Consider the following 27,998-nt stretch of genomic DNA (forward strand, 5'->3'; position numbering starts at 1 on the left):
GGGACTCCTAGCCAACAGCAACAGCTGAGGGGGGGGGGCGAACCTCGTTTTTAATTAAAATTAAAATTTGATTAAATAAATTGATTAAATAAATTGATTAAATAAATTGATTAAATAAATTAAAAATTGATTAAATAAATTAAAAATTGATTAAATAAATTAAAAATTGATTAAATAAATTGATTAAATAAATAAATTAAAAATAAAAATGACTGCTGAGGTGCCTCAACAACAAGCTGTATGCAATTTTAATTAAATAAATAGGAACGGAAGAGCTCTCGCCCGCAACTCAGGGGAAACCTCTGTGCGGCGGAGAAAGAGAGAGCGTCTCATAGCCCTCGGCACTTCAACTCCCATCATCCCCTCTACGGCGCGGCGGGCGGCAGGGCATGACGGGAGTTGTAGTACCTCGGAATCCGGCGGTTTCCCGCCCAAAAAAACCGCCACCCGGGGACTGAGGAGGGAGGGGTGGCCGTTCGTTCCTCCCGCCTGCTGGCGGCGCTGCGCTGAGAGGAAGCGGAAGCTGCCGCCTGCCGGTCTCGCGATGCGTGGCCGGCGCACACTCCGTCTCCTCGGCTTCCCGCTGGGTAGGCGCTGCGGCTGCAGTGCGCCTGCGCAGTTCGGCCTCCGCCGCTCCCCGCCCCCACGCCCGCTGCCTCCGAGCGCCGCTCGCCTTGTCCGTCTCTCTCTCTCCGGAGCCATGGCTGGGGGGGCGCCTGTCCAGGTGAGGCTGGGGGGGGGCGGGGGCGGGAGGAGCGACACACCTGACGCGAGGCCTTGTGGGAAGCGGGGGGCAGGAGGAAGACCCAGCCCCCCCCGGCAGAGTCTCCTTGTTTTACCTCAGAAATCTCAGAGGGGGAGGGTCGGGTCGCCCCACCCGCTTTGTTCATCTCCCTCCCCGCCCCCCAAGTCCCTCAAGGCCTCCCCTCGGAAACGAGGGAAACCCCCGTGGAAGGACCCTCCCCATTGGTTTATTGTTTGTTTATTGAATTTATATAGCGCCCTATATCCGGAGGTCTCTTTTTTAATAAATAATTTTTATTGAATTTTACATTTTTATCTTTTTTTATTGAGATACCCGGAGGTTTCAGGGCGGTTCGTAGAATATAATAATAATAATAATAATAATAATAATAATAATAATAATAATAATAATAATAATAATAATTTGGCTGGGTTACCCCATCCACTCTGGGCAGCTCCCAACAAAAGATTTAAAATAAATTAAAACATCAGTCATTAAAAGCTTCCCTAAACAGGGCTGCCTTCAGATGCTTTGTTGGGAGCTTCAGATGTCTTCTAAATGTCAGAATATCAAAAATAGAAAATAGAAAGCCACAATAGATATAATCAAAATATAAACAATAACACCCCACCCCGAAAAAACTCATTTTAAAAGGGCATTTCAGTGTCTAGTCCGTGAGCTCTCCACGCCCACAAGCGGAGGAGGCGAAGGTCCTGCTCTCTCAGTGGGGGAGGGGGGCAACTCCAGAATTCCTTAATAGTCAAAGATTCTGGAAAAGGAAAGGAAAATCAGAGGTCTAGGATGCTATTGCCAACAAAGGTCCGTATAGTTAAAGCCATGGTTTTCCCAGTAGTGATGTATGGAAGTGAGAGCTGGACCATAAAGAAGGCTGATCACCGAAGAATGGATGCTTTTGAATTCTGGTGCTGGAGGAGACTCTGGAGAGTCCCATGGACTGCAAGAAGATCAAACCTCTCCATTCTGAAGGAAATCAGCCCTGAGTGCGCACTGGAAGGACAGATCCTGAAGCTGAGGCTCCAATACTTTGGCCACCTCATGAGACGAGAAGACTCCCTGGAAAGGACCCTGATGTTGGGAAAGATGGAGGGCACAAGGAGAAGGGGACGACGGAGGACGAGATGGTTGGAAAGTGTTCTCGAAGCTACAAACATGAGCCTGACCAAACTGCAGGAGGCGGTGGAAGACAGGAGGGCCTGGCGTGCTCTGGTCCATGGGTCACGAAGAGTCGGACACGACTAAACAACAACAACAAGGATGCTATTTGTTTGTTTGTTTTTATGAGGTGGGGTGGGTAGCACCAGACCCTCCACATGTCCCTGTTTTCCAGGGCCAGTCCCTGGCATTCCTGTTATCAAATGTTGGAGAGTATGGGGTAGGCGTCATGTGGCGGGATAAATTATTCCCTCCACCCGCCCAACATTTTTATGCCACCTGGTTGCAGAAGTCCATCTGTGTAGTTCACAAGGTAAAAAGCATATCCCTGCTACCGGTTTAGTAATAATAATAATAATAATAATAATAATAATAATAATAATAATTTGTGCCCTGCCCATCTGGTGGGGTTTCCCCAGCCACTCTGGGCAGCTTCCAACAAAGATTAAAAATACATTAAAGTGTCACACATTAAAAACTTCCCTGAACAGGGCTGCCTTCCGATGTCTTCTAAATGTCAGGTAGTTGTTTATCTCTTTGACATCTGATGGGAGGGCGTTCCACAGGGTGGGTGCCACCACCAAGAAGGCCCTCTGCCTGGTTCCCTGTAGCTTGCACTCACCAAGTGATTCCTCTGGTGCTGATGGGCAGCAAATGGGTCAGATACAGATGTTGGCCAGGGAGGTACTTTCCTGCAGGGGTCCTGGAAGCAGTTGACTTGGAACCCCGTTTCAATACACTATTTTTGATATTTCAGTGAATCTCTCAAAATGCAAGCCAGCTTGTTAAAATTTGCATGTCCTGAATGAAAAAAGTGTATTGTTTTGGTACTATGGGAAGCACGCTGAGATGAGCAAGTATTTCTTAATGGGTGATGCAATTTGGACTGATCAAGGGCAGAAGCACTTGCCCCGCTGACTTGCTTCTGTGTGAGCTGATCACAAAGAATACAGGGAGAGTCAGATCATATGTCCATCTAGCTCAGTATTGTTTACAATGACTGGAATTGGCTCTCCCAAGATTTCAGACAGGTTTCTCCTCTAGCTTTAAATGGAGATGCCAGGAATCTTTTGCATGCAAAACAGATTCTCTGCCACTGAGCTATGGCCTTTCCCCAGCACTCCTTTAACTCCCCCTCCCCACATCCAAATGAGGGACACAGGTGGCACTGTGGGTTAAACCACAGAGCCTAGGACTTGCCGATCAGAAGGTTGGCGGTTCGAATCCCCGCAACAGGGTGAGCTCCCATTGCTCAGTCCCTGCTCCTGCCAACCTAGCAGTTCGAAAGCACGTCAAAGTGCAAGTAGATACCTTCCGGCGGGAAGGTAAACGGCGTTTCCATGCGCTGCTCTGGTTTGCCAGAAGCGGCTTAGTCATGCTGGCCACATGACCCGGAAGCTGTACGCTCACTCGGCCAATAAAGCAAGGTGAGCACCGCAACCCCAGAGTCAGCCACAACTGGACCTAATGGTCAGGGGTCCCTTTACCTTTACCCCACATCCAATAAGAACCATGAAAAAAGACTCTGACAGAGATCCTTTCTTGCATTGCTTCACTTGCTGCTGATCACCACATAAGAAGTGAGGACAAAGACAAATGCAGTTAAAGGTCACAAAGGGAGAAGCTTCTCTTGTGACTCATGCAGTAGCAACGATGATTAAATTGCATTTTGTCTCATGTTGGGTAAGGTCCATAATAAAGGTGGGGGCAGAGCAGTGACCCAGCTTGATTCCTCCTCAGACTGCCAGTTGTATGTATCGATACCCAACCATTCACTGGGTTTGTTCATTACTTGCAAAATTGCCACTTAAATGGCAGTATTTTTGCACCCATTTTGCCCAAGCATATGTTACTGCCTCTGACATTTCAGAAGGAGAGAATGGGGTGGGAGGTGGGAAGGGTTTTCCTGATGTCATCTGAAACGCAAGATGGCCACTGACTTTGGCTTTCTGTCTCCGCAAAGCAGGCTATGGAGTGTGATGCGGAGCCAAGGTCTCTGCTGCCCTTCCAGTCCCTTGTGAACCTCAAGCAGGCCACTACGCGGGAGATGCAGGTGCAAACGTCCGAGGCTTCCATGTGGGCGGCGGTGGCGGCCATCCAGGCCATCGACAAAACGGTTGACAACCACACCATGCGCTTGCTGCGCTTGGAGGGCAGGATGGGCTCAGCAGAGAAGAAGCTGGGAGCCTGTCAAAAGACCTCAACCGAAATGGAGAACCAGCTGGAGAGCAAGTGGGCTGCGCTGGGGACCTTAACTGAGGAGTACAGGCAGCTCCAGAAGAGACTGGAGAATGTGGAGAATCTGCTGAAGAATCGGAACTTCTGGATCCTGAGATTCCCCCCTGGTGTGAAGGGAGAAACGCCCAAGGTTAGGAGTATTATTAATATCATTTATTGAATTTGTTTGCCACCCTCCATCCATTGATCTCAGGGCAGTTCACAACATAAAAAGACAATATAAAAAACACAAAATGCAATCAGCCAAAGGCTTGGTTGGCACCTAAAGGTGTACAGTCATACCTCGGTTTGAAGTAGCTTTGGGATGAATATTTTCGGGGTTTCGCCGCTCGCGCATGCGCAGACACTCAAAATGACGTCATGCGCGGAAGCGGACACAGGTTGCGTTCGCTTCAGGATGCGAACGGGGCTCTGGAACGGATCCTGTTCGCATCCAGAGGTACCACTGTATAATGAAGGCTTTGATGCAAGTACAAACATTCTGCTACCAGAGCTAGCAAACATTATTCATGTTTACTGCAAGTAATTATGCAAATTACTCCAGTGCTATAAATTCAAACAATACTATTTGGACTGCCAGGAAGAACTTGGAGTCATGAAAAACATTTTAAAACCCAACGATGAAACCTCCCTGTAGTCATTTGAAGTCTATCCAGAATTCTCTTCCATAGCTCATTTCAGACTTTTAGCAGATGGCTTCCTCACCTTTTTTTTCAGCCATGAGGACTAGAAACGCAGTGAAAGCATTGGTTTTCAGTAAGCATGCTGTTTTTTGTACTGAATGCATGGCTCTGTGATTCACAGTGCACTATTAAAGCCCCCAAAATTCTTCCTGGCTGCCTCCATGGGCTTTCTGTGGGAGTGCTAGAGGTTCTTCCTTTTCCTTGGGGACAGCACCAAACAGAAAGTTGCTATCACAGTATTCCCCACATCTGTATTCCTGGATAATAGACATGCTTTGCAGATGTTTTAGTTCTCCTTGGCAGTTCACACAGTTTTCAGTGGGGCTGCAGGATGCTGAGAACTTTTGGAAACAAATTTATTTTATCTCAGTGGCCAAAATGTGTGGCCTTGAAAACAGGATGCTTTTGTCTGCCTCAGACAAAACAATAGTGCTGTTAGCACATAAAACTAAGCTTAGTGTGAACAAGTAAGTGTGCCGGTTCACAGAAAGAAAACTGATTGCTTCGTTCCTCCATGTTTTGGCTTCATGTTATATCCAAACCTGGGCTTGTGGTTTATCATCCACAGACAGATCACAAGTGGTAAGCAAAGAACAAACCTTAGCTACAACAAATCATGAGCTCAGGTTCATATGTAATACCAGGCCCAAACCGTGACTTAGTTCCCAGTAGCAGGGGAAGCGACTGTGATTTTCGCTCTGTGCACTGATACACCTGCTCATTCATGTTTGGCTAAGTGTTATGTGTGCACCAGCCTCTCTTTATGTAGAAAGTGATTCTTCCAACACCATCTAGTAACATTTCTTGCCTACCAGTTAGGCCGACTGGGTTGGGAGTCAAGAGGGTGCTGAGCTTTAACTTCTGTTGTTCCAGGTTCCAGTGACCTTCGATGACCTCTCAGTCCATTTCAACGAGAAGGAATGGGGAGACCTGGACGGGTTGCAGAAAGAGTTGTACAAGACAGTCATGAAAAGCAACTACGAGATGCTGGTCTCGCTGGGTGAGATTTAAGAAACCCTGAGTTGGGATATAATGGGATGCAGGCTCAAAGTTCTTACTTGTTTGGGTGATCATTATCAGTATCTTGAGAGCTAATGTGGTTTAGTGAATAAGAGAGGCCTCTCCTCTTTGATTATCTGTAACGTGTGTGTATTAAAAAAGAAACAAAATAAGGGCATTTGTTGTCATGGAAGAGTGTGTTCAAGCCCCTGCTCAGGCAGAGAACCTGCCACTGGACCCCTTTTTTAGTTTCTGAGCCATTGCCATGGGTTCATAACTCCAAAGAGAGTTTATAGGCCATGCTGTCCAACCCTTTGCTTGGTTCAGGAAAGCCACAGCTGGAGCAAATCAGCTGGCGAGAGCCTGGAAGTGGAAGAGCAACTGGGCTGCATGGCATCAAGTCAAGGCATTGCACTGGTATCCAACATATCCTAAGCTTCTAGCTTTTGGTGGATCACATGCACTCTTGGCAAATGAAGCAAGGAGGAAGCCAGTGGAGTCATTGGTGGGGGGGGACAGAGACATCTGCCCCATCCGACACTCCCCTCCCTTCCGCCAGCATGGCAGATAAGGGATTTGGATTGCAGCGAAGCCTATTAGAAAGTCTGTAGCTTCCTTCCCCAACCTGCTAGTCTTCCGATGTTTCGGACTGGAATTCCTGTCGGCTCCAGCCAGCATGACCAGTAGGCAAGGATAATAGGAATTGTAGTCCCAAACATCTGGTGGTCACCAAGTGGGGATGGATAGCTCATGGGCAGCAGCCATATTTTGGCTAGTTTTGCACCTTGAAACACACCCATTTTTGATCGCGGGAGCTGTTTGATGTTCAACTCGAGGGAGGTTGCAGCTTAGCAGTAGACTGCACACTTTGCATTTGGCGGAGGGGACTCCAGTTAGTTCATCTTACAGATATTTTTTAATGGATCTCTGGTAGCAGAGCTGTGAAAGGTTTCTTCTGCCTGAAACCTTGGACAACTGATGCTTGTCAGAATAGATAGTACTGGGCTAGATAGACTGGTGGTCTGACTCTGGATAACACAGCTCTTTCTGTCAAAGCCAGGGCTTGTTTATTTGCAAGCCTTCGCAATTCTCTGAGCCTTTTGTTAATGAATGGCATATAATGACCTCCTCTTTTCCCATTCATCGATTGAACAGACTATGCCGTCGCCAAGCCAGAGATCCTGACTCGGATTGAGCAGGGAGAAGAGCTGTGTGAGAAAGGACTTGGAGATTCAGAAGGCAGTGGTGTCCCTGAACAACTTGACGCAGGTGCGTTAACAGGCCTCCGAAACACAGAGCAGAGAGTCCTTTTGCTGCCTCATCATAACAGAGATGTTATCCTGCAATTTCTTTTGACCTTTGCCACTGGCTGTGTTGGCAGCATTTGCATATGATTTGCAAGTGAAGCCTGTAGACCAATGTGGGTGAGATCCAGCTCCTCAGCCCCACTCCTTTGCCTCAAAGGATATTGGTGGGAGCTTTTCCCCTGGTATGACACCAGGAAAGAAGAAAGTTGAGGGCAGGAAATGCAGCCTTAGTAATCCTTGTTGTGTATGGACATTGTGTAATTCCTGTTTTACTGGATTTGAGTGATGGTTTTATTCTGAGAATATAAAGTGCCTCTTTTCGGCTATGAAGTGGAATATAACTAATCTAAATGAATAAATAAATGCATGGGGACATTGGGCTGTACACTTAGTTGTACTCAAAGTATGGAAATGAATCCACATGTTAAATCCACCTGTTTCAGTTTGTTTACTTAGAGGGCTTGAGGAGCAGAAGTGATATTTGTGTTGCAAAAGACACACTTTTCCCAGCACGTTGATTGTTTTCTTTTTGCCTTATATGCTTCATGTCTATAGTGCTTTTGCAGCAACCTTCATACTTGGCAAAAACGTGTTTCTTTCCTGTTACAAATACTAATTTTTGTATCGGAAGAAGTGACCTTGTACGCCCATGATGTTGTGTTTGTCCTCGTTCACCTTTTGCAGCAGTGTGTATAATCTCTCCTGCCCGTTGTTGGTTCTGGGTGATACCTTTTTAATTGCAGAAAGTTCTTGCATCCAGATTGGAAAGCCATCTTATTCCACCAGACAATTTGTACATACAAGACTGCTTGGAGAGCCTGGGTGTTTTCAGAATGTGACATGGGCTCTGTTACGGGGCAGGGATGGTTAGAAAATGAAGACTTCTTACATGGAAACCTGGTTAGGAAAGTGATTGGAATGTATTGGGCTGTGTAATGAAACACTGAGAGTTTAAACCTCAAGTTTGTGACCAGTAGGTTGTCGTGTGCGCATGGTTTTCAGTGTTCATCAGCTGATGCACAGCATCCTCTTCTCTCTCCCATTCAGACTGCCCCGCTGCTCCAGTCGATGTTTCTTTGTGGCTTAAAGAAGAGGTGGAGGAATCCCAGAATGGGGAGGCTAAGCTTCCTGAGGAGACGAGCAATGGCTGCCACATGGGTGAGTATTTAAATGCATTGTGGTTTCTGCTTCGCTTTTAGGCTCCCGAGGAAGAAAGCAGGCCCTTGACTTGAGGGCTCCCCTCTTCCCAGCAGGCTCTCTTTCATTATAAAGCCAGGATTATGAGGGAGCTGCTTACACAATTGGCAGCCTGCCATATTCATTTGGTCCTTTGAGGGCAGCTTTGGAGACACAAGGCATATTTTCCGGGTGGGACTTCAAAGGCTTCTCTCCTTCCTCACCTCCACCACAACCCCATGTCACCTTTGCTGTTTTAACTGGATGGTTTTATGGGTTGTGTTGGACTTCACTGTGCCCTTTAGCATTGCACCTTGAAACTCTTTCTTCCAAACCATCCATCCTTTTCTTTGTTCCTTCACCTCCTTCCTCTGACCTCTTTCACACTCTTCCCACTGACCTTCCCTGGCCCTCCTCTTTCTGTCCCCCTCACTTGCCACACATGCGCTTCCTCCTGCTGCCTGTGGTGAAGAGCAGCGTCCTGTGACCTCCTCTCTCCTATGCGCAGGTTCTCCCATGGATATAGTAGAGTCATCCTCATGGATTAAAGAGGAAGTGGAAGAGGTGCGCTTTGCTCCTGAGGACGGCCAGGAAAGAGACCTTGGCCACAAAGGCAGCCTGGGTGAGTCCTGTCTTCGATCTCCCTTGGAACCAATTATGCTTGTCTTGTTAGGAATGAATTGAATGTGTAAATCCTCATGAAGACATTGCAAGTAGGTAAAGAAACTGATTTAAATTTGTAGTGATGGCTCTGATATAATTGTTTCAGCAAACCTTTAAAGGCTTGCAGTCCTTATTCTTAGACATGCAAATTTTCTATCCCTGGCCATGTACCACCTTTCTTTTTCTTTTTCTTTTTGTTTGTTAACAACATCCAAAAGCACCTGCCAGACTGCAGATTTCCCCCTGCGGTTTGGCTAGTTATTCTCCTGCCAAGATTCCCTCATAAAGATATTTCTGCTCTGAACGTTGTGGAAAGAGTAGAACGGGACAGCCTTGGTTGCAAATTTCCTTCTTCCTCGACAGAATATCAAACTGTCACGGTGGACGAAGAGCACATGGCGGAACCCCAGGAAGGCATGTGTGCGCAGGAGCCGTTGTTCCTTGGTGAAGGGCCTAGCACCGGTGAGTAGCAGGACAAAGGTTTTTTGGCTCTTGAGAGTGTTGGTCCTTAGATTCCCCCTTGGGTGGAGCTGGTAACAGCAAACCTTCTGGCCCAGCCAGTGTGCTCTGTCTTCCCACTGTACTAACTGCAGTGTTCTGTCTCACCACCAAACTGGCACATAGTCTGAAGCAGGAAAGCTGCATTCCTAAGCAAATTAAGGGGGAAGATGTACCAGAGAGCAGGATTGTGATGGGTGGGGGTGCTTCTGATATGATGAGCAACGATTTGTGGAGCCTCAGGGCTGGAAGGTGATCAGCCCCTTGAAACAACTCCACATGCTCTCACCTTATGGTAGCTTCTTCCTGCTTAAGGGTACTAGGACTTTGGGTGCCTTCTCACAAAACCATTTTTCATTTTAAAGGTCTGGATGCTCTTTCTCTCGTGTCTTTAAAATGCACAGCCATGAGGGGAATCAGGGGATCAGACTTGCAGTCACACACATTTATTGCAGCAGGAAACAGACTGAACTTGTACTCGATGGAGAGAGACCTCTGTGACTCCTTTAAGATTTAGTGTCCACAAGGACTGGGATTGCTCAGCAGCGTTTTAGAAGTAACTAATGGGGGGAATGAACATCCTTGCACACAGTGGTAGAAAGGATGCTCATGGGGAAATGCAATATAAAGTTTGTGGGGAGTTAACTTTCATCCTCCTTATGACAGCTGAGTCATTTTAGACTTGCTCCAGAGTTCTGAGTCTTAATTGTATCTGCTGCATTTCAGAACGTTTTAAGATGCGACAAATATTTGCTCAGATTAGTTAACAGTGTTGGGAGACTTTCAGGCACCTCTTAATGGTATTCATGGCATTCTTTCCTTGACCCCTCCTAACCAGGTGTAACCCCAAAGCTATTTTTCAAGCTGCTACCACCTATTCCTGCTCAAGACTAAATTCTGGTGTGTCTGGGGTTTTTGTTTTTTTAAACAAAGAAGTATACATAGGAACAGAGGGCAGTCCTGCTTTAAATTTCTAATAGTCCTAATAGATTCCAATTGAGCCACACGATTCAAATGCCTCATGGGATCTAAGAAGGAGTTGGGAGGAGAAGTAACTGGCAAATGGTCACCTGTGCAGTCGATTTGCACAGCAGTCAATGCCAGTTTGGTGTGGTTAGAGTGTTGGGCTAAGACCTGGGAGACCTGGCTTCTAGCCCCCGCTCAGCTATGAAGGTCACTTGGCAACCTTGGGCCCAGGTACTGCCTCTTAGGCTTACCTACCTCACAGGGTTGTTGTGAGGAAAAATGGGGAGCGGGAGAGGCAAAATCATGCATGCCACGTTGAGCTGCTTGGAGGAAAGGTGGAATATAAATAGGGTAACATAAAAAGAATAAATATATAAATATGTCAATCCTTAAAATTAGTTCCAACAAAAACAACTCACTATGGCCAGGATCCAATTAGACAGTGCTCATGCCAGGGAGAGTAAGAATTTTCCCTGCTAAAGAGAGAAGCCACTAATCAATTTGAAAAGCCGCTTCTCTCTCTTGTGCCCAAGATAGTAAGAGAGGCTGCTTTCCTCACATGCAGATCTTGGGCACACACGCTTTTTGTTTGCTGGTTTCTGCTAAGCAACTAACTTCAGCTTTGTGTATACTTTGCTAAGAAGTGGAACCTCCTTAGGCCCTTTGCTCTCTTCCCCAGTTGCTATTTGGCAGGGATTTGCGGCATAGTGTCTTCTGGGAGCGGCAGAGGGGATTGGTTGGGACAGAGCCCTTCTAGTCAAAGTGCGAGCAATGAAGCGATGCTTCTTCTAGAGCAGAAGAGGCAATTGCTGTGGAAGGTTGGAGAGCCTGGCTGCTGTGGTGGCATGCTAGCAGATCCCAACACTTCCTGGTCGGGCCAGGATCACCAAGGAAATCTCACACTGCTCATTCAGTCCCTGAGAACCAGAATCCCATTGGACGTAAAGAGTGACAAAGCCCTTCCAGATCTTGCTGAAGCCCCTGGCTGCCAGAGGAACCGAAGCTTTTGCAGCGAGCTAGGCTGAGTTTTGCTTGCAACAAATGGTCCAGAAGCGGACGCCACCTGAAGATGTCTCCCGCGGGAAAGGCCACGGTTCAGAATGGTGCATCTTTAACATTTCCCTCAGAGGGGGACGTAACTGCTGACATTTCAAGAACTTGAAAGAAGCCTAAATGTCACCGCTCTCTGCTGGATGCGCTTGGGTGACGCTTGGCTCTGGGAAGAAGAACTGTGCAAGCGAGTTGTATAATGTGGAGCCTGGCATCAAAATGACTCTGCTTTTGTGTTGGGAAGCCAAAGTGGGGGCTACCAAGGGAATCCATTGAAGCAAGAGATCAGTTGTTTGCTACCAGTTCCCCCCGATGAATTTTTCTGCGTTACAGAGCGCCCCAACTTGGTAACTGTTCAGCACAGCTTCGTGTGTCGGGAGACTCCACCAAACTGTTGCAGCAGGCAGGAGTCTCTTGGAATGCTGCCTTGAAAGCCGCCTGCCGAAAACTGCGTGAAAACTGGAGGAAGGGGCCAGAGAAGAGGCAGCAGCCCAAGACCCAGCAGCTCTCCTAGGTTCCCAGGGCCAGCCCAGTTTGCCCAGTGGGTCAGGGAGGCCTGGGAAAGTGTCTCTGCGGACATGACAACCCACAGCCCAGTCATTTGTTGCAACAGCGGATTCAGACTTCATCCAGGGCACGGAGGTGGAGCGGGGGAGGGGACTCCTTGTTTGGCCTGCATCCTAGATAATGGAGGGACTAAGGGGAAGGATGCTGAGAAAGTCGGCTTCAAATGAATGCCACTGAGGGTTCCTTCTCCTGAAGCGAAGGCATCTTTGGGCTTCAAAAACTGGTTCAGGTTTAATAAAGCCCTTAAATTATTTTTAAATGCCTGAATGCAAGATCTTTCCTTCTAGTTCATTTCCCACGTGTAGTTCTCCCGCTTATGACCCAGATAATAAATTAAAATAACAATAATAGCAAATAATGGTAAATGTATTGACTTGCTGTGGTGAAAAATCCAGTGCTTATAATAGCCTTTAAAAAAAAAGTTATTTTCAAGAGGCTCCATCGTCTCCCAAGGCAGCTTGTTTCATTTCTAAAGTCAAAAGTGTTCTGTTGCTTCTGTGAAATGTCTGCCGGTCATTTGCTTGCTGGAGCCATTGGCAGGTACCACATCCCAGTTGTACTTCATTGCTCCTGCTCTCCAGCTTGTGGTATGTGCTCTGCTCTGGCTAGTGCAGTTTAATCTGATGTGGGTGTGGAGGGGCTGTGGAGGTTGATTTGTAGTTTGTTTCCTCTTAGACTGGGTTACATGGCCCTGTAGTAACACCTTCCCTGATCTTACTGGTACATGTTGAACAATTAGCAAGGTGCCCGCTGTAATGATTCCCGCCCCCAATATATTCCGTGGATATCTATTAGTACAGTGGTACCTCGGGTTAAGTACTTAATTCGTTCCGGAGGCCCATTCTTAACCTGAAACTGTTCTTAACCTGAAGCACCACTTTAGCTAATGGGGCCTCCTGCTGCTGCCGTGCTGCCAGAGCACAATTTCTGTTCTCATCCTGAAGAAAAGTTCTTAACCCGAGGTAATATTTCTGGGTTATCGGAGTCTGTAACCTGAAGTGTATGTAACCCGAGGTACCACTGTATTGCATTTAAGGCTTAAAAATGTGTCATAGTCTAGGTTGGTAATAGAATAAAGCTGTGACCTTTGGATTCTCAAACTTCTACTTTCTCTGTGTTCTTCCCTCTCGCCACACTTTTAGAAATAATTGTCATGTGCGAGTAGGATGATAGCGTTGGGACAGCATTAGACTGGGATCAAGGAAGAAGGCGCTATAATACAATGCCAAAAGTTAGGGAAACAGGGCAGAGAGGGGGGAAAACTTAATTCCACCTGTGAATGAGTTGGTACAGCGCGGTTCATTTAAGGGAGACATTAGCAGAAAGCTGGGAGGGGTTTGCAAATTTGGAAGCGGGGAAGGGTGGGGTGAGATTTAGGTACTGAAGCAGAGGCGGGAAGTTTGGCAGGGGCATACAGGGAGAATAGGCCGAATATGGATAGTTTTCCTGCAAGGACAGAGGGGATCTTGTGTGGGTTTTCACCACCCATTTCTTCACTGCCAGGAAGTTAAAACTCTTAAGAGGTTCATTCAAGTTTCCTGGACAACTCCCTCCCAGTTTCACTGCCTTCCACCACTACTGCAAAACATTTTTCTGGCAGCTCCTAAGGCATGGTGTCACGGCCACCCAGATCTGGTCCCAGCTCACAAGAGACCTCACTCCGTTGCAGCTTATTTACAGGAAAAGTTTATTGAAGATTTCTGCTTCTCATACAGTTCAGCATTGTGGCCGTACGTCTGCCACGTTAGACCGCTGAAGTCCCCTCTGACTCCTCCCCTCTTCCGCACCAACTTAATAGCCTGGCTCTAGACCACCTCTTCCTCTCCTTTCTTTTCCGCAGGGTCTTCCTGCCCCCCTGGGTTCCCTCTCTCCGTGACTCGCCTGAGGCTGAATCCTCTGCCGCCTCTTCCCCCCTCTTTCTGGCTTTAGGGCCGGGCTCCTCCCCTGAGCTCTCTCCACTTCCGCGCGCCTCTACGCTTGAACTTGGCGCGCGTACGTTGCTGCTGACCTTTCTTTCGACCGCTACACCACCCCCTGCTCTGCTCTCCACCCTTTCCGGCTGAACACCCTGCTCCAACCCCCTCTCTCTGTTCTCTCCTAATCCTGCTCCCTCCGAGAGGCTGACGACTCCACCCCCTTTACTCCGTTCCGGCTGAGACGTCTCTTGCTTCCTCTGTCTTCCACTGGGCTCCTCTCCGCTTCTCCCTTCTCCTCCCCTTTGCTTGATTAAGGTAACCCCCTTTTGAGAATCCTCTGACTCGCTGCTCAGACTCGTGGATTCCCTCAGAATTCCGTCATCTTCTTCCTCATCCTTCTGCCCCTCCTCCCACTCGCTCTCCGTCTCCTCTGTCATCTCCTCCTCTCTCCCAGAAACCCTGACATCCATCCCCCCCTCGAAGCCCCCCCTTCCCCCCTCCCGCTCGCCGGGGACCGGTTGTGGAAACTGCGGCTCTTCGGGGGTAGGCTCAGGATACAGGTCGTCTACGTCAATGTTCTCTGCTGGCAGTTCTGTGTAAGTGTATTCGAAGTCGGGTTCTTCCCCCAAATGCTTCTCAGTCTCTGCTTCCATCGCTACTTCCTCCGGTGCTGCCCGCCAAGGACCTATCAGCCACCTCTTACGCCATTCCTCCTCTGGCTGCTCCTCCCACCAATAAGGGGTTTCCGTGTCCACCCCCGAGCACGATCCCCTGGGCGGGCTTGATTCTGGTGTTCTTCCCTCGGGGGAAGAGAAACCCCTGAACGTGCTATCTGACAATGTGGGTGTGAAAAGCCAGTCATCAAAGTACTCAGCTGGCATGGGTCTATGTGGGAAAAGTGCATGGAACTCTTCTTTCAAAAGGGGTTCGTCTAACTCGTAGCCTGGCACCCAACTATTAGCAGCGGCTGGTGTGCCCTCCCTGGCGAGAAAATATTCAACTCCCTCCTCCCCCCATCTCGAGTCCAGTATCTCTGTGACCTCGTTAAGAGGTTCTGGTCTTGGCGATTCCCCCCTCTCAGGCGCCCTCCTACGTGGCTCTGGGGGTGCTCCTGACTCTTGAAACCTGTGTGGGGTTTTGTAGGGAGTGAGCACCGACCTATGAAAGACCGGGTGCACCCTGGAACCTTCCGGAAGGGCTATACGAAAAGCCACCGGATTGATCTTAGCCTCAACTTGATATGGCCCTAGCTGCCTGTGTCCTAACTTCTTCTTGGCCAATGACCTGGCCGGCATCGCGTGGGCTGCTAACCACACCCAGTCCCCAACCTGGATGTCCTCTCCCGCCCTCCTGTGCTTATCGGCCTGCACCTTATACGCCTGTTTTGCCAGCTCCAAATGTCTCCGCAGCTCCTCGTGCACCTCTTGCAACTCCGCTGCAAACTGGTCGGCATCTTGAGGCCCCCCCCCTCCTGGTGCCGCAAATCTCGGGAAGGTTCTGGGATGACGGCCATTGTTCGCGAAGAAAGGCGTCACCCCGGTGGAAGCGTGTTTCGTGTTGTTGTAGGCGAATTCAGCCATCGGCAGATAGTCCACCCACGCCGCAGGTCGCTGGTTGGCGTAGCACCGCAGGTACTGCTGCATGATCGCGTTGACCCTCTCCGCTTGACCGTTGGTTTGTGGATGCCTCGCCGATGTCAGGTTGATTTTGACGTGCAAGATGCCCAGAAGCTTTCGCCAGAAAGTGGAAACAAACTGGCGCCCCCTGTCGGACAAGACGGACTGCGGAAGTCCATGCACTCTGAAGACGTGATCGATGAAGAGCTTTGCGGTCTGTTCTGCCGTCGCCACCTTGGCACAAGGGATGAAGTGCGCCATCTTGGTGAACAAGTCCACCACCACTAACACCGCCGTCTTACCTCTGGAGCTGGGCAGGTCTGTAACAAAGTCCAACGCTACCCTCTCCCATGGTTGCTGCGGTGTCTCCAGCGGTTCTAGCAATCCCGCCTGCTTCTGGTGCACTGGTTTGGACCTCTGGCAGATATCACACCTGGCGACGTAGTCCGCCACCTCTCCTCTCATCTGGGGCCACCAAAAGTCTCTAGCCACCAACTCCATCGTCTTTTCTTTGCCGAAATGGCCTGCACTAGGGGCGTCATGCAACTGTTGCAGAACCTTGGCTCGAAGATCGTCGGTGGGCACGTAAAGGGCACCCTTACGAGTCAAAAGTCCATCTTGTAATTGAAACTCATCGTTGTGTCGCGACCCTCCGCGTAGCTCCTCCATCTTAGACTGTGCAAACTGATCCCTTTGCAACGCGCGTCGCACCGCGTCCAGGTCGACTGCGATGGTAGCGCACGTCCACGCCTGCGGTGCGAAAATGTGCTTTGCTGCGATTGGAGCTGCTTCCTCCAAGTATTGCGGCTTTCGGGACAGCGCGTCTGCAATAACATTGGAGTCTCCTGGGATGTATTCTATTTTGAAGTCGAAGTCCGCAAAGAACTCCGCCCAGCGCATGTGTCGCTGGGTCTGCAACTTAGCCGTCCGCCAATACTCTAAGTTCTTGTGATCCGTGCGGACCTGCACCGTGTGCTTGGCTCCTATTAAGAAGTGTCGCCACGCTTTGAAAGCTGCATGAATGGCCAACAACTCCCTGTCCCATATGGTATAATTGCGCTCCGTCTTGCTGAGCTTCCGGGAGTAGAACGCACCCGGTCGCCAGTTGCCTTGTGAATCCTCTTGCAAAAGAACGGCCCCAACCGCTCTATCCGACGCATCGGTCTCTACCCGCATGGGTCTGCCGGGATTCACGTGGAGCAGCTGCTCTTCGGAGGCGAAAAGACCCTTAAGCGTCCGGAAGGACCGCTCCGCTTGTTCGGTCCAGACGAACTTCTTCTTCTTGGAACTGAGGGTGTCAGTGATCGCCGCCGTCGCGTTCGCAAAACCTTTAATAAACTTGCGGTAAAAATTGGCAAAGCCGATGAACCTCTGGACCTCTTTCCGATTTCGAGGGCTTTTCCAGTCCAACAGCGCTTGAACCTTAGCCCTGTCCATGGCCAGTCCCTCGTCGGACAACTTGTAGCCAAGGAAATCAACCTCTCTGACATCAAACTGGCACTTTTCCAACTTGGCGTACAGCCTGTGTTCCTTCAGCCTCTGCAGGACCTCCCTCACGTCCTTATCGTGATCCTCCGGCGATTCCGAGAAAATCAGGATATCGTCGAGAAAGCAGACACACTTTTTGTAGAGGAGACCTGCTAGCACGTGGTGCATAAATGCTTGAAAAACGTGGCTGCCATTTTGGAGGCCGAAAGGCATGACTCTGTATTCGTATGTGCCCAGAGGGGTGAACATGGCGGTCTTCCACTCATCTCCTTTCCGGATGCGGATGAGATTGTAAGCTCCACGTAGGTCCAGCTTGGTGAAAATCTTGCCCCTCCTGACGGTCGCTAAAAGGTCGTCAATCTTGGGCATGGGGAAAGCTTTGGGCTTAGTCAAGCTGTTGATGAACCTGTAATCCACTATAAGCCTTTTTTGGGGCGTGTCCTTCTTCTTCACAAAGAAAACAGGGCTGCCTCCCGCTGCTTTAGATTCCTGGATGAAACCGCGCTTGAGGTTATGGTCTATGAACTCCCGAAGCTCTTGCATTTCGTCCTCCGACATGGAGTACAGCTTGGCAGCAGGCAATTGCGCCCCTGGCACTAAATCAATCGCGCAGTCGTAAGGTCTATGAGGCGGCAACTTGTCAGCTTCCTTCTCACAGAAAACCTCCAAGAAGTCCTGGTACTTGTGAGGCACTGTTTGCACCATACTCAGATGCAATGGCTGCTCAGCTTCTCCTCCCTGATCGGTCTGAAAGCAATGCTGAGCACAATACGATGAACAAAAGTTGATCTGCCTCTGGTACCACGCAACCGCGGGACTGTGCCTCTCCAGCCAACTCATGCCTAACACGATGGGTGTGTCCGATAAGTGGGTGACATTGAAACTAATAAGCTCTCGATGGTTGCCAATCTGCATCATCATGGGAGGGGTTTGCTGCACCACTTGCCCCCCCAGCAACTTCCTGCCGTCCACCGTGACCACGTTCAGAGGCGTCGTTGCAGGCAGGAGCGCCATGTTGTGCTGCTTAACGAACTGCAGTCCCATGAAGTCGGCGTTGCTTCCCGAATCGATCGTTATTGGAACCTCAAGGAGTCTCCCATCAGGCAACTGGAGTGTTGCTGTGAGCAGAACTGCCGGTTTGGGAGGCAAAGGGTCCACGCTCTGCAGTGATGCTGGGGGCTTGTCTACAGATCCGCCTGGCTGAGCCCCAGTAGCTCTGCTTCCAGCCAGGCACTGTCGTTTCCCTGAAGCTGCTCCCCTGGTTGCACCTCTGCTGTTACAGTTGCCAGCGCTGCAGTGTGCTTCTGGAGCCTCTGGGGGCACTCTTTCGCCATATGGTGCGCACTGTCACAGATGTAACACTTCCTGGTTCCTCTAGGAGGCTTCGCTTTGGCTGCACCAGGGACAGGGCTCTGGGATGGCTTCTGAGCCCTAGCACCACCAATCTCCATTGGCTCCTCTCTGTCCTTCCCCATTGGCGAGGGGTGCGCACGGCTGAAGTCCCTGTGCCCAAAAGGGAGAGTCCTTGCTTGCGCACGCGCTTGGGGCCCGTCCTCCTCATGCCACGGACGCCCCTCATGTCGAATTCCAAGAGCTAAAGCCCGTTGCACCACGTCTTCTAGGGTCTGGGGTCTGTCCCCCCTAGCGATCTCATCCTTGATGGGGGGGCTCAATCCCTCCCAAAAAAGATCTCTGACCGGTTTACTGTCCTTTGGCCAATCTAAGGCGGTGAGCAATGCAAAAAATTTAGAGTGGTATTGGCGCACAGTCGCTTTCCCCTGCCTCAGCCCGTGCATTTGACGGCGCGCAATGTCCACATCCACAGAGGATTGAAAACAAGAATCCATCGCTTTGATGAACGCAGTTGAATCGCGACGGGCCGGTCCATCTTCGCGCCACAAATTGCGTAGCCAAGCCCTGGCCTCCCCATGCAGGTGCGAAACAATGAACCCCACTTTCTCCTCCTCATCTTTAAAATCGTGACGGAGTAAGTGCAGTGCATATACAACGTCCGCTCTGAAATTGGGATAGTCTTGCAAGTTGCCATTAAAATGCGGAACTAGGGCACCCCCCCTCCGTCCAAGCGCAATGCCCTCCGCTCTGGATCCTGGGGCCCCCGCCTTGTCCGCGCGCTCCCACCTTGCCTGCAAATCCTGGCACGTCTTCTCCAAGTCGTCATTCTTCTTCTGCGAAGCAATGACTGCCGATGTGAGAGCGGTAACCTGATTCCGCAATGCAACCAGCTGCTCCTCAGCGCTCATGGCTGCTCCCGTTCGTGAGCTTCGCAAAAAAAAATTTTTGCTTTCAGAGAGGGGACTTACTGTCACGGCCACCCAGATCTGGTCCCAGCTCACAAGAGACCTCACTCCGTTGCAGCTTATTTACAGGAAAAGTTTATTGAAGATTTCTGCTTCTCATACAGTTCAGCATTGTGGCCGTACGTCTGCCACGTTAGACCGCTGAAGTCCCCTCTGACTCCTCCCCTCTTCCGCACCAACTTAATAGCCTGGCTCTAGACCACCTCTTCCTCTCCTTTCTTTTCCGCAGGGTCTTCCTGCCCCCCTGGGTTCCCTCTCTCCGTGACTCGCCTGAGGCTGAATCCTCTGCCGCCTCTTCCCCCCTCTTTCTGGCTTTAGGGCCGGGCTCCTCCCCTGAGCTCTCTCCACTTCCGCGCGCCTCTACGCTTGAACTTGGCGCGCGTACGTTGCTGCTGACCTTTCTTTCGACCGCTACACCACCCCCTGCTCTGCTCTCCACCCTTTCCGGCTGAACACCCTGCTCCAACCCCCTCTCTCTGTTCTCTCCTAATCCTGCTCCCTCCGAGAGGCTGACGACTCCACCCCCTTTACTCCGTTCCGGCTGAGACGTCTCTTGCTTCCTCTGTCTTCCACTGGGCTCCTCCCCGCTTCTCCCTTCTCCTCCCCTTTGCTTGATTAAGGTAACCCCCTTTTGAGAATCCTCTGACTCGCTGCTCAGACTCGTGGATTCCCTCAGAATTCCGTCATCTTCTTCCTCATCCTTCTGCCCCTCCTCCCACTCGCTCTCCGTCTCCTCTGTCATCTCCTCCTCTCTCCCAGAAACCCTGACACATGGCAAACACCATTTTATAAGAGAAATGTCATTTCCTTTGTTCCTCTGCTCCTCTGCCTTTCCGATTCCTTCGGAGACCCACCCCCTTGTTCCATCGGAGGGAAGGGGGAGGACCCACACATCAGCAAGCAGCGGAGGGGCAAGGGAACTTTGCATAGACCCCTCAGGAGTCCTCAGGGACCCAGGCAGCCTGTGAAGAGGAACCTCAGGGAGTGAATATCCTTGACGTAATGGGCCATGATAGAGATAACCACACAGAGAGAAAGAGAGAGTTTTTATAAGGCAGTGTCTGCAAGCATTGGAATGGGAAACTTCCTTCTTTCATAGTTTGCAGCAGACCCAGGATCATGGTTGCAGATTTATTCCCTTCACGAAGTGCTTGCCCCTTCTGCTGTAATGTGATTGTAAAAACATATGGGTTGGAAGAGGAATTTCATGAAGGAATCTCGTGAATGCATACCTGTTGGGTTTTGGCTACCCATGTGGGTTTTCTGGGACACATTGGGGATGAGGACGCAACAGAAAACCCTGGGTCCCTGTTCACAGATCTGTCCAGGGCAGCCAGTGTTTTCTTGCGGAGAACAAATTCCTGTGTGACGTTTCCACCTTGAATCTGAGGTTACAAAACTTCAGGCCCCGGTTCTGTGAGCCGCTTTAGTTCTGTGAGTTGGGTGGCCCCTTCGGCCGTCTCTTGCACCTTCAGGAAGTTCCCTGTTCCCGGTCTGGAGGGACAAAAAAACATTGTTTGGGGCCGCAGAGTAAGAGCTTCCTCTTTGCTCAGGTCCAGCCCCCTTTCTGACTTGGGTTGATGCCGCTGGCGACATGGAGCACGTCCTTCGCGAGCAACACCGAGGGCGTTTTTACGAAATGATGGAGGAGATCCTGTCCACCAAGCGAGAGGACAACAACAGTTACATTAACCGCGAAAGATACAGGACTTTGATCGAAGAGGTCAAGGAGGCGAAGAGGCTCCGCAGCAAAAAGGGCAAGCATTACCGCCGGCTCAGGCGCTTCAACGTCTTGAACATCGGCGAGGAAGAGAAGCTGGTGGTGCCCGTCTCCCCTGGGCACACCGAGGTGGTGTACTTTGTCCAGTACGAGGACTTGTTTGACATCCTGCACGCGGCACATATTGCCATCGGCCACGGCGGTCGGACCAGGATGCTGAAGGAGCTCAGTCGTAAGTACAAAAACGTCACTGCTGAGGCTGTAATGACTTACCTGAAACTTTGCGAGCTGTGCCAGAAAAAGCAAGGCGGCCCCAAGAAGGGCTTTGCTGCAAGGCCCGCGTTTCGCAGCGAGAGGGATTCGCATTGTTCGTTTGATATAATTTACATGTAGCAGGACTGGGATGCAAACTCAGAATAGTGCATCGGGATCCCCTGAGAAAACTGTTCAGCCTGGACCGCTGCAACCAGGTTTTTTTCACAATCCCCACTCCATGTTTTCTGCACTGCAGAGAGCTTGTATTTCAAATAACTGAAAAATTGGTGCTTGGGGTGGCGCCGTAATCCTTAACGGGGAGCCACGGACTGTCGAAACACACAAACGGAGACATTTGGAAACAATAAGCTTGGTCAACGGAAGCAAGACGAAGTCTGAAACAGTTTCATTCAAAGCGTGAGGATTTCATCGCATCACGACGGCATGGAAAGGATTCCTTGCAGAAGCTGCCTTTGGATGGCCCCAAATGGCCTGGCATCATCAAACTTGATTTCAGATAATTTAAGGACTTGGAGGTCTGTCAGAACAGGGCGATAGAAATTCAGGCGTGCTGATTTCGGTACAGGCTGGTATCGCTTCAGCTCACGCCGACAAAATGGGGAGGTCACTGAAACAGCCGTCAGCACATGGAGACCTATGAGAGACTCTCAGCTAATGTTAAAAAAATAATAATATTTGTAAAAATAAACTCCAGGTAGGCTTCAAGGAAAGTTGTCATGAACACCAGAACCTTCTGAGGATTGCACAAAAAGCAAAAACTCGCAAAGGACCAAGTCTTGGGAGAAGAATTGCCATTCTTATCGGGTTCTAACAAGCTTTATTTAAATAAAATATAAACAAATAACAGGTTCTGTTATTTTAAAAACCAGTTAGAAGGTTCCCCCCCCAATCCAGCAGTATATACATTTTGTTCAATAATTAAATAACAAAAATGGCAATGCCAATTTGAAAACATTCTGATCTAAGTACCCTATTTTTTGCTCTATAAGACTCACTTTTCCCCTCCTAAAAAGTAAGGGGAAATGTGTGTGCGTCTTATGGAGCGAATGCAGGCTGCGCAGCTATCCCAGAAGCCAGAACAGCAAGAGGGATTGCTGCCTTCACTGCATAGCAATCCCTTTTGCTTTCTGGCTTCTGAGATTCAGAATTTTTTTTCTTGTTTTCCTCCTCCAAAAACTATGTGCGTCTTGTGGTCTGGTGTGTCTTATAGAGCGAAAAATACGGTACTTCTCTGCATTGGGGAGTGGGCAGGGAAAACACCTTGACTTGAAAGCATGGGTAACTGTAGTTCATTCTACAGTGCAAAGTTTTCAGAAGAGAACTTCAGCCAGAGTTTGCTTAAAGGACTCCACCAAATATTGGCCTGTTTTGATTTTGGGCTTCCTCCTGTTGCCTTAACCATAATTTTTTATGTGTTTAGCCTGAAGTTTAAATGCCTCTGCACCTCCCTGCATTAGAAACCCACGAGTCCTTTTGCCCAGTAGAGAATCATCAGGGCAGGGCCTGCTTTATAAAGTTCCTGCTCCTCAGTTTGTGAAACAGGCGAGGATGTGAAGTTGGGCTCTCTCAGAAGTGTCCCATGGGAGTTTTGGCGAAACCCTTCAAAACTCACCATCTCCTGTTCTTGAGTCAAGTGCAACTTTCCCGCTAAGTCATTCAAGGATTTTATTTAGTTGTATTTATAAATGTTCATATATCGTGTGCGTTGATTTTGTAAATGAAGTATTTATTTGATTTTTTTATATATGTATATTTTAATATTAATCAGTGATCCTGTCTTTTTACCCATTGTTGACTGCTTTGATTTCAAAGAAAGCAAGTTTTTCAATATGCAAGTGAAGCAGAGGCATTCGTGGTGCTGCAGCTAAATTGGCCTCCTCTGCAAGGCTGTAACTAAAAATGCTGACCTTCTCCTGCTTCTAAGAATCCTTGGGGTGGATTCTGTGCCTGGTTCAAAGTCCTTTGAACCCCTTCCAGGCCTGTACTGATGACTGCACAATCTCAAAAAAAGATAATTCTGGGTGGAAGGGCAGTGGCAGGAATCCTGTGTCACTCCCACTGTCACAAGCCTCAGCCTCTGCTCTAGTAAATAAATATATTGTCTGCTGATGGTCTTCCTTTGTGCTCTGCTTAAGAAGAGTTGTTTGTACGATGACAAAAATAAAGAAATCCCAACACCCCAAATGACAGTGCTAAAAATGTTATAGTGTAGTAAATTGGTGTTGTTTGCTATTAAATACCGATTGCACCTGCTTGTTTTCTTCACAGTGATGTCAGGTGGAATGTTAAGAGAAATTCTATTAAATTCTCTTGTTTGAAAAATGGCTTGGCATAATTCTCTGGTTAAGGTTTGAAACCAGAAAGGTATAAGAACATAAATTCCACAGTTCAATTATGTGCTGCATGAAGACATCACTTCTTTTTGTGTAGCTGATTTGGTAGAGCATGAGACTGTTAATTTCAAGGTTGTGGGTTTGAGTGCCACACTGGGCAACAACATTTCTGCCTTGCAGGGAGTTGGACTAGATGATCCTTCTGTTCCCTTCCAACTCTACAGTTCCGTGATTCTGCGATTGTATACAGGGTTGAAACTGTGCTTCATTTATCCTCTCCGTTGACAGCGACAATTGCACGTTTAAAAGTCATACTAAAAAGTAATTAAGGTTTTTCCGCAACTGCTGCCTTTCCCTGGCCTGGCTTGGTAATCGTTAGCACCTTTAACATTTGAACATTTGGTCCTTCCCACAAGCTTAGTAGTAAATCTGCTCTTTTTGATAATGTCATTATCAAACTCCCAGCAATACTTCTGAACAGATTAAACTACCGCACATGCCATTGTGTTGTTGGGCACAGCCAGTGCAGCCTACATTCTTGGCTCTCATAACCGTTAGCGTTTCAAGGAAAGGCAAGCTGCGGCCAGGCTTTCTCAACCAGTGACTGAGCCCAGAGGGCCATGTCTGTCATCAGCAGCCCCTGCGACATCTCATGATGCTAGGAGGAGCACGGCAGCCGTATTGTGATTCTGAATATTGCTTTTTATAGGTTAGGGGGCACTGGGGATAAGTTTATAGCAGGGTTTCTCAACCTGGTCCCTGCCACCCACTAGTGGGCATTTCAGGATTCTAGGTTGGCGGTAGGGAATTCTATGACACAAGCTGACTCCTTCCATCGAGCACTGGGGGGCGGTAAGGAAATTTTACCATCAAGAAAGATGCATTAGTGGGTGGTAGGTATAAAAAGGTTGACTACCCCTGGTTTACGCAGTTGAGGAGGCAGTGACCCCTAAAGGTTTGGGAACCACTGTTCTAAATAAATAAAATGAAGGTGTTGGGCTTCAAAATAAAAAAACCCATGCTTTGAATTGGTCCCAGAAACAAACGGGCAGGTCATGCTACTAGCATGATAGTGGCCTCCCTCTAACAGCTGTTTGTGGTTGGCCATTTCTTCCCTTGGTCTGATTTGGTGGCTGTTCCTGAGCCCTTTTCAAAGGCAGCCTTATATATGCAGGCTGGACTTCCAGTTGATATCACCAAAAAGATGGGCCAGCAGGTGGTAGCGGAGACCTCAGCGTCAAAAACGGAATTACTCCTGTATGCCCCTGCTCACAGCTTATTCAGGGCCTGTGTTCCTGTGTCTCGTCTTAAGTCAGTTGAGTAATGGTGAAGAGTTGCCCTCCTCGTGAGTTTATTTGCATGCCGCTTTCCCTGCTCAAAGAGGCTCTCAGCAACATACAGACTAAAACCCAGCATCTCAAGACGTTGCGTTAACCATTACAAAGTAGAGCACAATTATTTGTTGTTGTTTAGTCATTTAGTCGTGTCCGACTCTTCGTGACCCATGGATCAGAGCACACCAGGCACTCCTGTCTTCCACTTCCTCCCGCAGTTTGGTCAGACTCATGTTTGTAGCTTCGAGAACACTGTCCCACCATCTTGTCCTCTGTCGTCCCCTTCTCCTTGCGCCCTCCATCTTTCCCAACATCAGGGTCTTTTCCAGGGTGGCCAAAGTCTTGGAGCCTCAGCTTCAGGATCTGTCCTTCCAGTGAGCACTCAGGGCTGATTTCCTTCAGAATGGATAGCTCTGATCTTCTTGCAGTCCAAACAACAGTAAAACTTGCACTAATGTCAGTAAGACCAGCAAAACACTGAAATGCCTTAACAGTAGAACCCAAACATCCATATAGGAGCGAAAACAGGGCAGCTTAAGAGTCTGCTGTGGGAGAGCTTTTCCTGTGTAACGCCTGGTCCCCTTCTGTTCTTACTTTTTTCTCTAGAACAAGAAACTTCAGCAGAGACACAGGAAGCCGGAAGCCGCCGGAAGCCGGACTTGCTCATTGACCTGTCGGGAAGAACCACCCCTCCCAGCCCTGGGCACAGCCTTGCCTGTGGTGCTGAGCCTGGTGCCCAGCCCACCAAGGAGGAGCCGGAGAACTTTATGCAGGAGCTGTACTCCTACCTGGACTGCGGGAAACGCTTTGGGCCCAAGCGGTCTCTGCTGGACCACGAGACGCCCCACCCCTTCCAGTGCCTGGAGTGCCACAAGAGCTTTGGCTGGGAGGACGAGCGCCAGCCGGACAGCCACCCCCCTGCCACCTGCCCCGAGTGCACCCAGCGCCTGCGCAAGAAGCGCTCCAGCCTGGCGCACGTGGCAGACGCCCAGCCCTTTGCCTGCGCCACCTGTGGCGCTACCTTCAGCCAGTGGTCGATGCAGCTCCTGCACCAGAAGTGCCACGGGCCCCACAGCCACTCCTGCGGCGACTGCGGGGCCGGGGCCGGGTCGGCGCAGGAGCTCCAGCGGCACCGGAGGGCCCACGCCGTGGTGGGCAGGGCCCACTCCTGCCTCAACTGCCCCTGCAGCTTCCTCTCATCCTCGGAGCTGGCTGCCCACCGCCGGACGCACACCTCCAGCTGGCCATTCACCTGCAGCTGGTGCCAGAGCACGTTTGCCAGCCGCAAGGTGCTCTCCGAACACCAGGAGCTGCACGTGGCGGCGGCGAAGAAGGTCCTGCCCCACGTCAAGCTCAGCTTCAGCTTCAACTGGCGCGAGTTCCTGGCAGAACAGATGAAGCACTGCCTGCACTCCAGCTGCTCCCCGCGGCAGGCGCTCGCCGAACTACTGCAGAAGAACTCAGAGCTGTGGCCCTACCCATGCGCAGAGTGCGGCACCCACTTCTTCAACCAGTGGGCCCTTGCCAACCACAGGTGCGCTCCCTCGCCAAAGGTCGTGGCAGGGGGTGGCAGCGTGCTTTGGCAGGGGGCGGGCGCGGATCTGCCCCCAGCCACGTTCCAGTGCCCCTCCTGCGGCCTGGGCTTCCCCCAGGAACAGTTGCTGGCACAGCACCTGCCCAGACACAGCGGCGAAGGCCGCCCTTTCCAGTGCCCCCACTGCAAGAACAGCTACCTGTGCAAGGAGGCTCTGGCCGGCCACGTGCAAAGCCACTTCACCTGGCGGCCGGCCCACTGCTACATCTGCGACCGGGATTTCGCCCAGCCGGAGGAGCTGGTGGAGCACCTCAGCACCCATGTGGTGGAGCACCCCTACAAGTGCAGCCGCTGCCACAAGAGCTTCCTGAGCCCCTTCCTGCTAGGCAAACACTTCCAGCAGGAACATGCTGCCCTGGGGTAGCTGCCCGTCCGCAACCGGTTCGCTCAACCTGAGCTGCTGGAAAGAGCACCTGCTATCCCACGCTGCCAGGGACCCCTTCCAGGGCGATTGGGGAGAGAGAGGCTGTTCTTGCCGGCGCTGCTGGGGGAGTGTGGGAGGAAGCGTGCAGAAGAGGAGTCGTGCCTGGCGCAAACGGGGGAAAAGACAGAAGTGTCTTCTCTAACTGGCTGCAGAAAGGGTTCCCCAAACTGAACGTGGCTGGAAAAGATTTGCTCAGGTGGAAAGGGCTGCCTGGCTCTCGAAGGGTCTCTGGTTCACCTTCCTCTTCCTCCTCCTCCCCGCTGTGATCCTTCAGTATCGCTCTCAGACTGTGCTGTTGCTGCGAGAGTTGCAATCAATTAACTGGCAAATCGCCTCCCGCATATAGGTCCCAAGGTCTGCTTTGAGGTCCTTTAACAATCACGTGGTGTGCATTTTATATGCATCCTCAAAACAGGCAAAAGGATTTTCAAAAGCAGGGCGAGAACAACCGAGCATAGGTTTAAAAGCAACGCAAAATCAACGGCTAAGGCAGAGAACTTTTCTCCTAGCTTGGAAATCTTGTTGAAACTCTCATGTTCTCACTTGTTTCCGGAAGGGGCAGGGAGGGGGCTCTTCTGGGAGTTCAACCTGCGGTGCTGGGGCGTGTTTAAATGTCTGCAGCCATGTGGGTGAGACAGATTGCAGGGTGCTGTTTTATCTAGGGGAGATCCATGGGGTTGACTCCTTTACGGATTGTGGGTCCCTGAGAAAAGTGCCTCCCTCAGTGGTCCTGTGATGAGATTCTTCCGTTCCATTTGGAATGGTTTTATGTGGTTTGTAGTACTAATGAGTTTAATGTTTTGGTTTTTTTAAATGTCTGTTGTTGTAACCTGCCCAGGGACCTAATAAATAAATCTTATAAATAAGTGTAGCGCTTGAGGAGCCTCTTGGAGTTGCGTGCATCAGTCTGTTGT

General features: G+C 49.9%; 1 protein-coding gene across 1 annotated transcript; it reads left to right on the plus strand.

Moving 5' to 3' along the window:
• Positions 1-609: 609 nt before the first annotated feature.
• Positions 610-27,986, plus strand: LOC309353906 (zinc finger protein 212-like). Its single transcript, XM_081883509.1, has 8 exons — positions 610-724; positions 3,882-4,286; positions 5,713-5,839; positions 6,994-7,107; positions 8,193-8,303; positions 8,830-8,943; positions 9,348-9,446; positions 25,673-27,986. Exons 1-8 carry the CDS (start codon positions 701-703, stop codon positions 27,022-27,024), a joined length of 2,346 nt encoding a protein of 781 aa, XP_081739635.1. The 5' UTR covers positions 610-700; the 3' UTR covers positions 27,025-27,986.
• Positions 27,987-27,998: the final 12 nt, after the last annotated feature.

This window comes from Podarcis melisellensis (genome assembly GCF_964234715.1).
Source record: "Podarcis melisellensis genome assembly, chromosome: 12".
Lineage (NCBI taxonomy): Eukaryota > Metazoa > Chordata > Lepidosauria > Squamata > Lacertidae > Podarcis > Podarcis melisellensis.

Excerpts from the sequence above, each read along its gene's own strand:
- LOC309353906 (XM_081883509.1), top strand. The coding sequence starts at position 701 with ATGGCTGGGGGGGCGCCTGTCCAG. Across the intron at positions 725-3,881 it reads CTGGGGGGGCGCCTGTCCAG|CAGGCTATGGAGTGTGATGC; the intron begins GTGAGGCTGGGG and ends GTCTCCGCAAAG. Across the intron at positions 5,840-6,993 it reads CGAGATGCTGGTCTCGCTGG|ACTATGCCGTCGCCAAGCCA; the intron begins GTGAGATTTAAG and ends TCGATTGAACAG.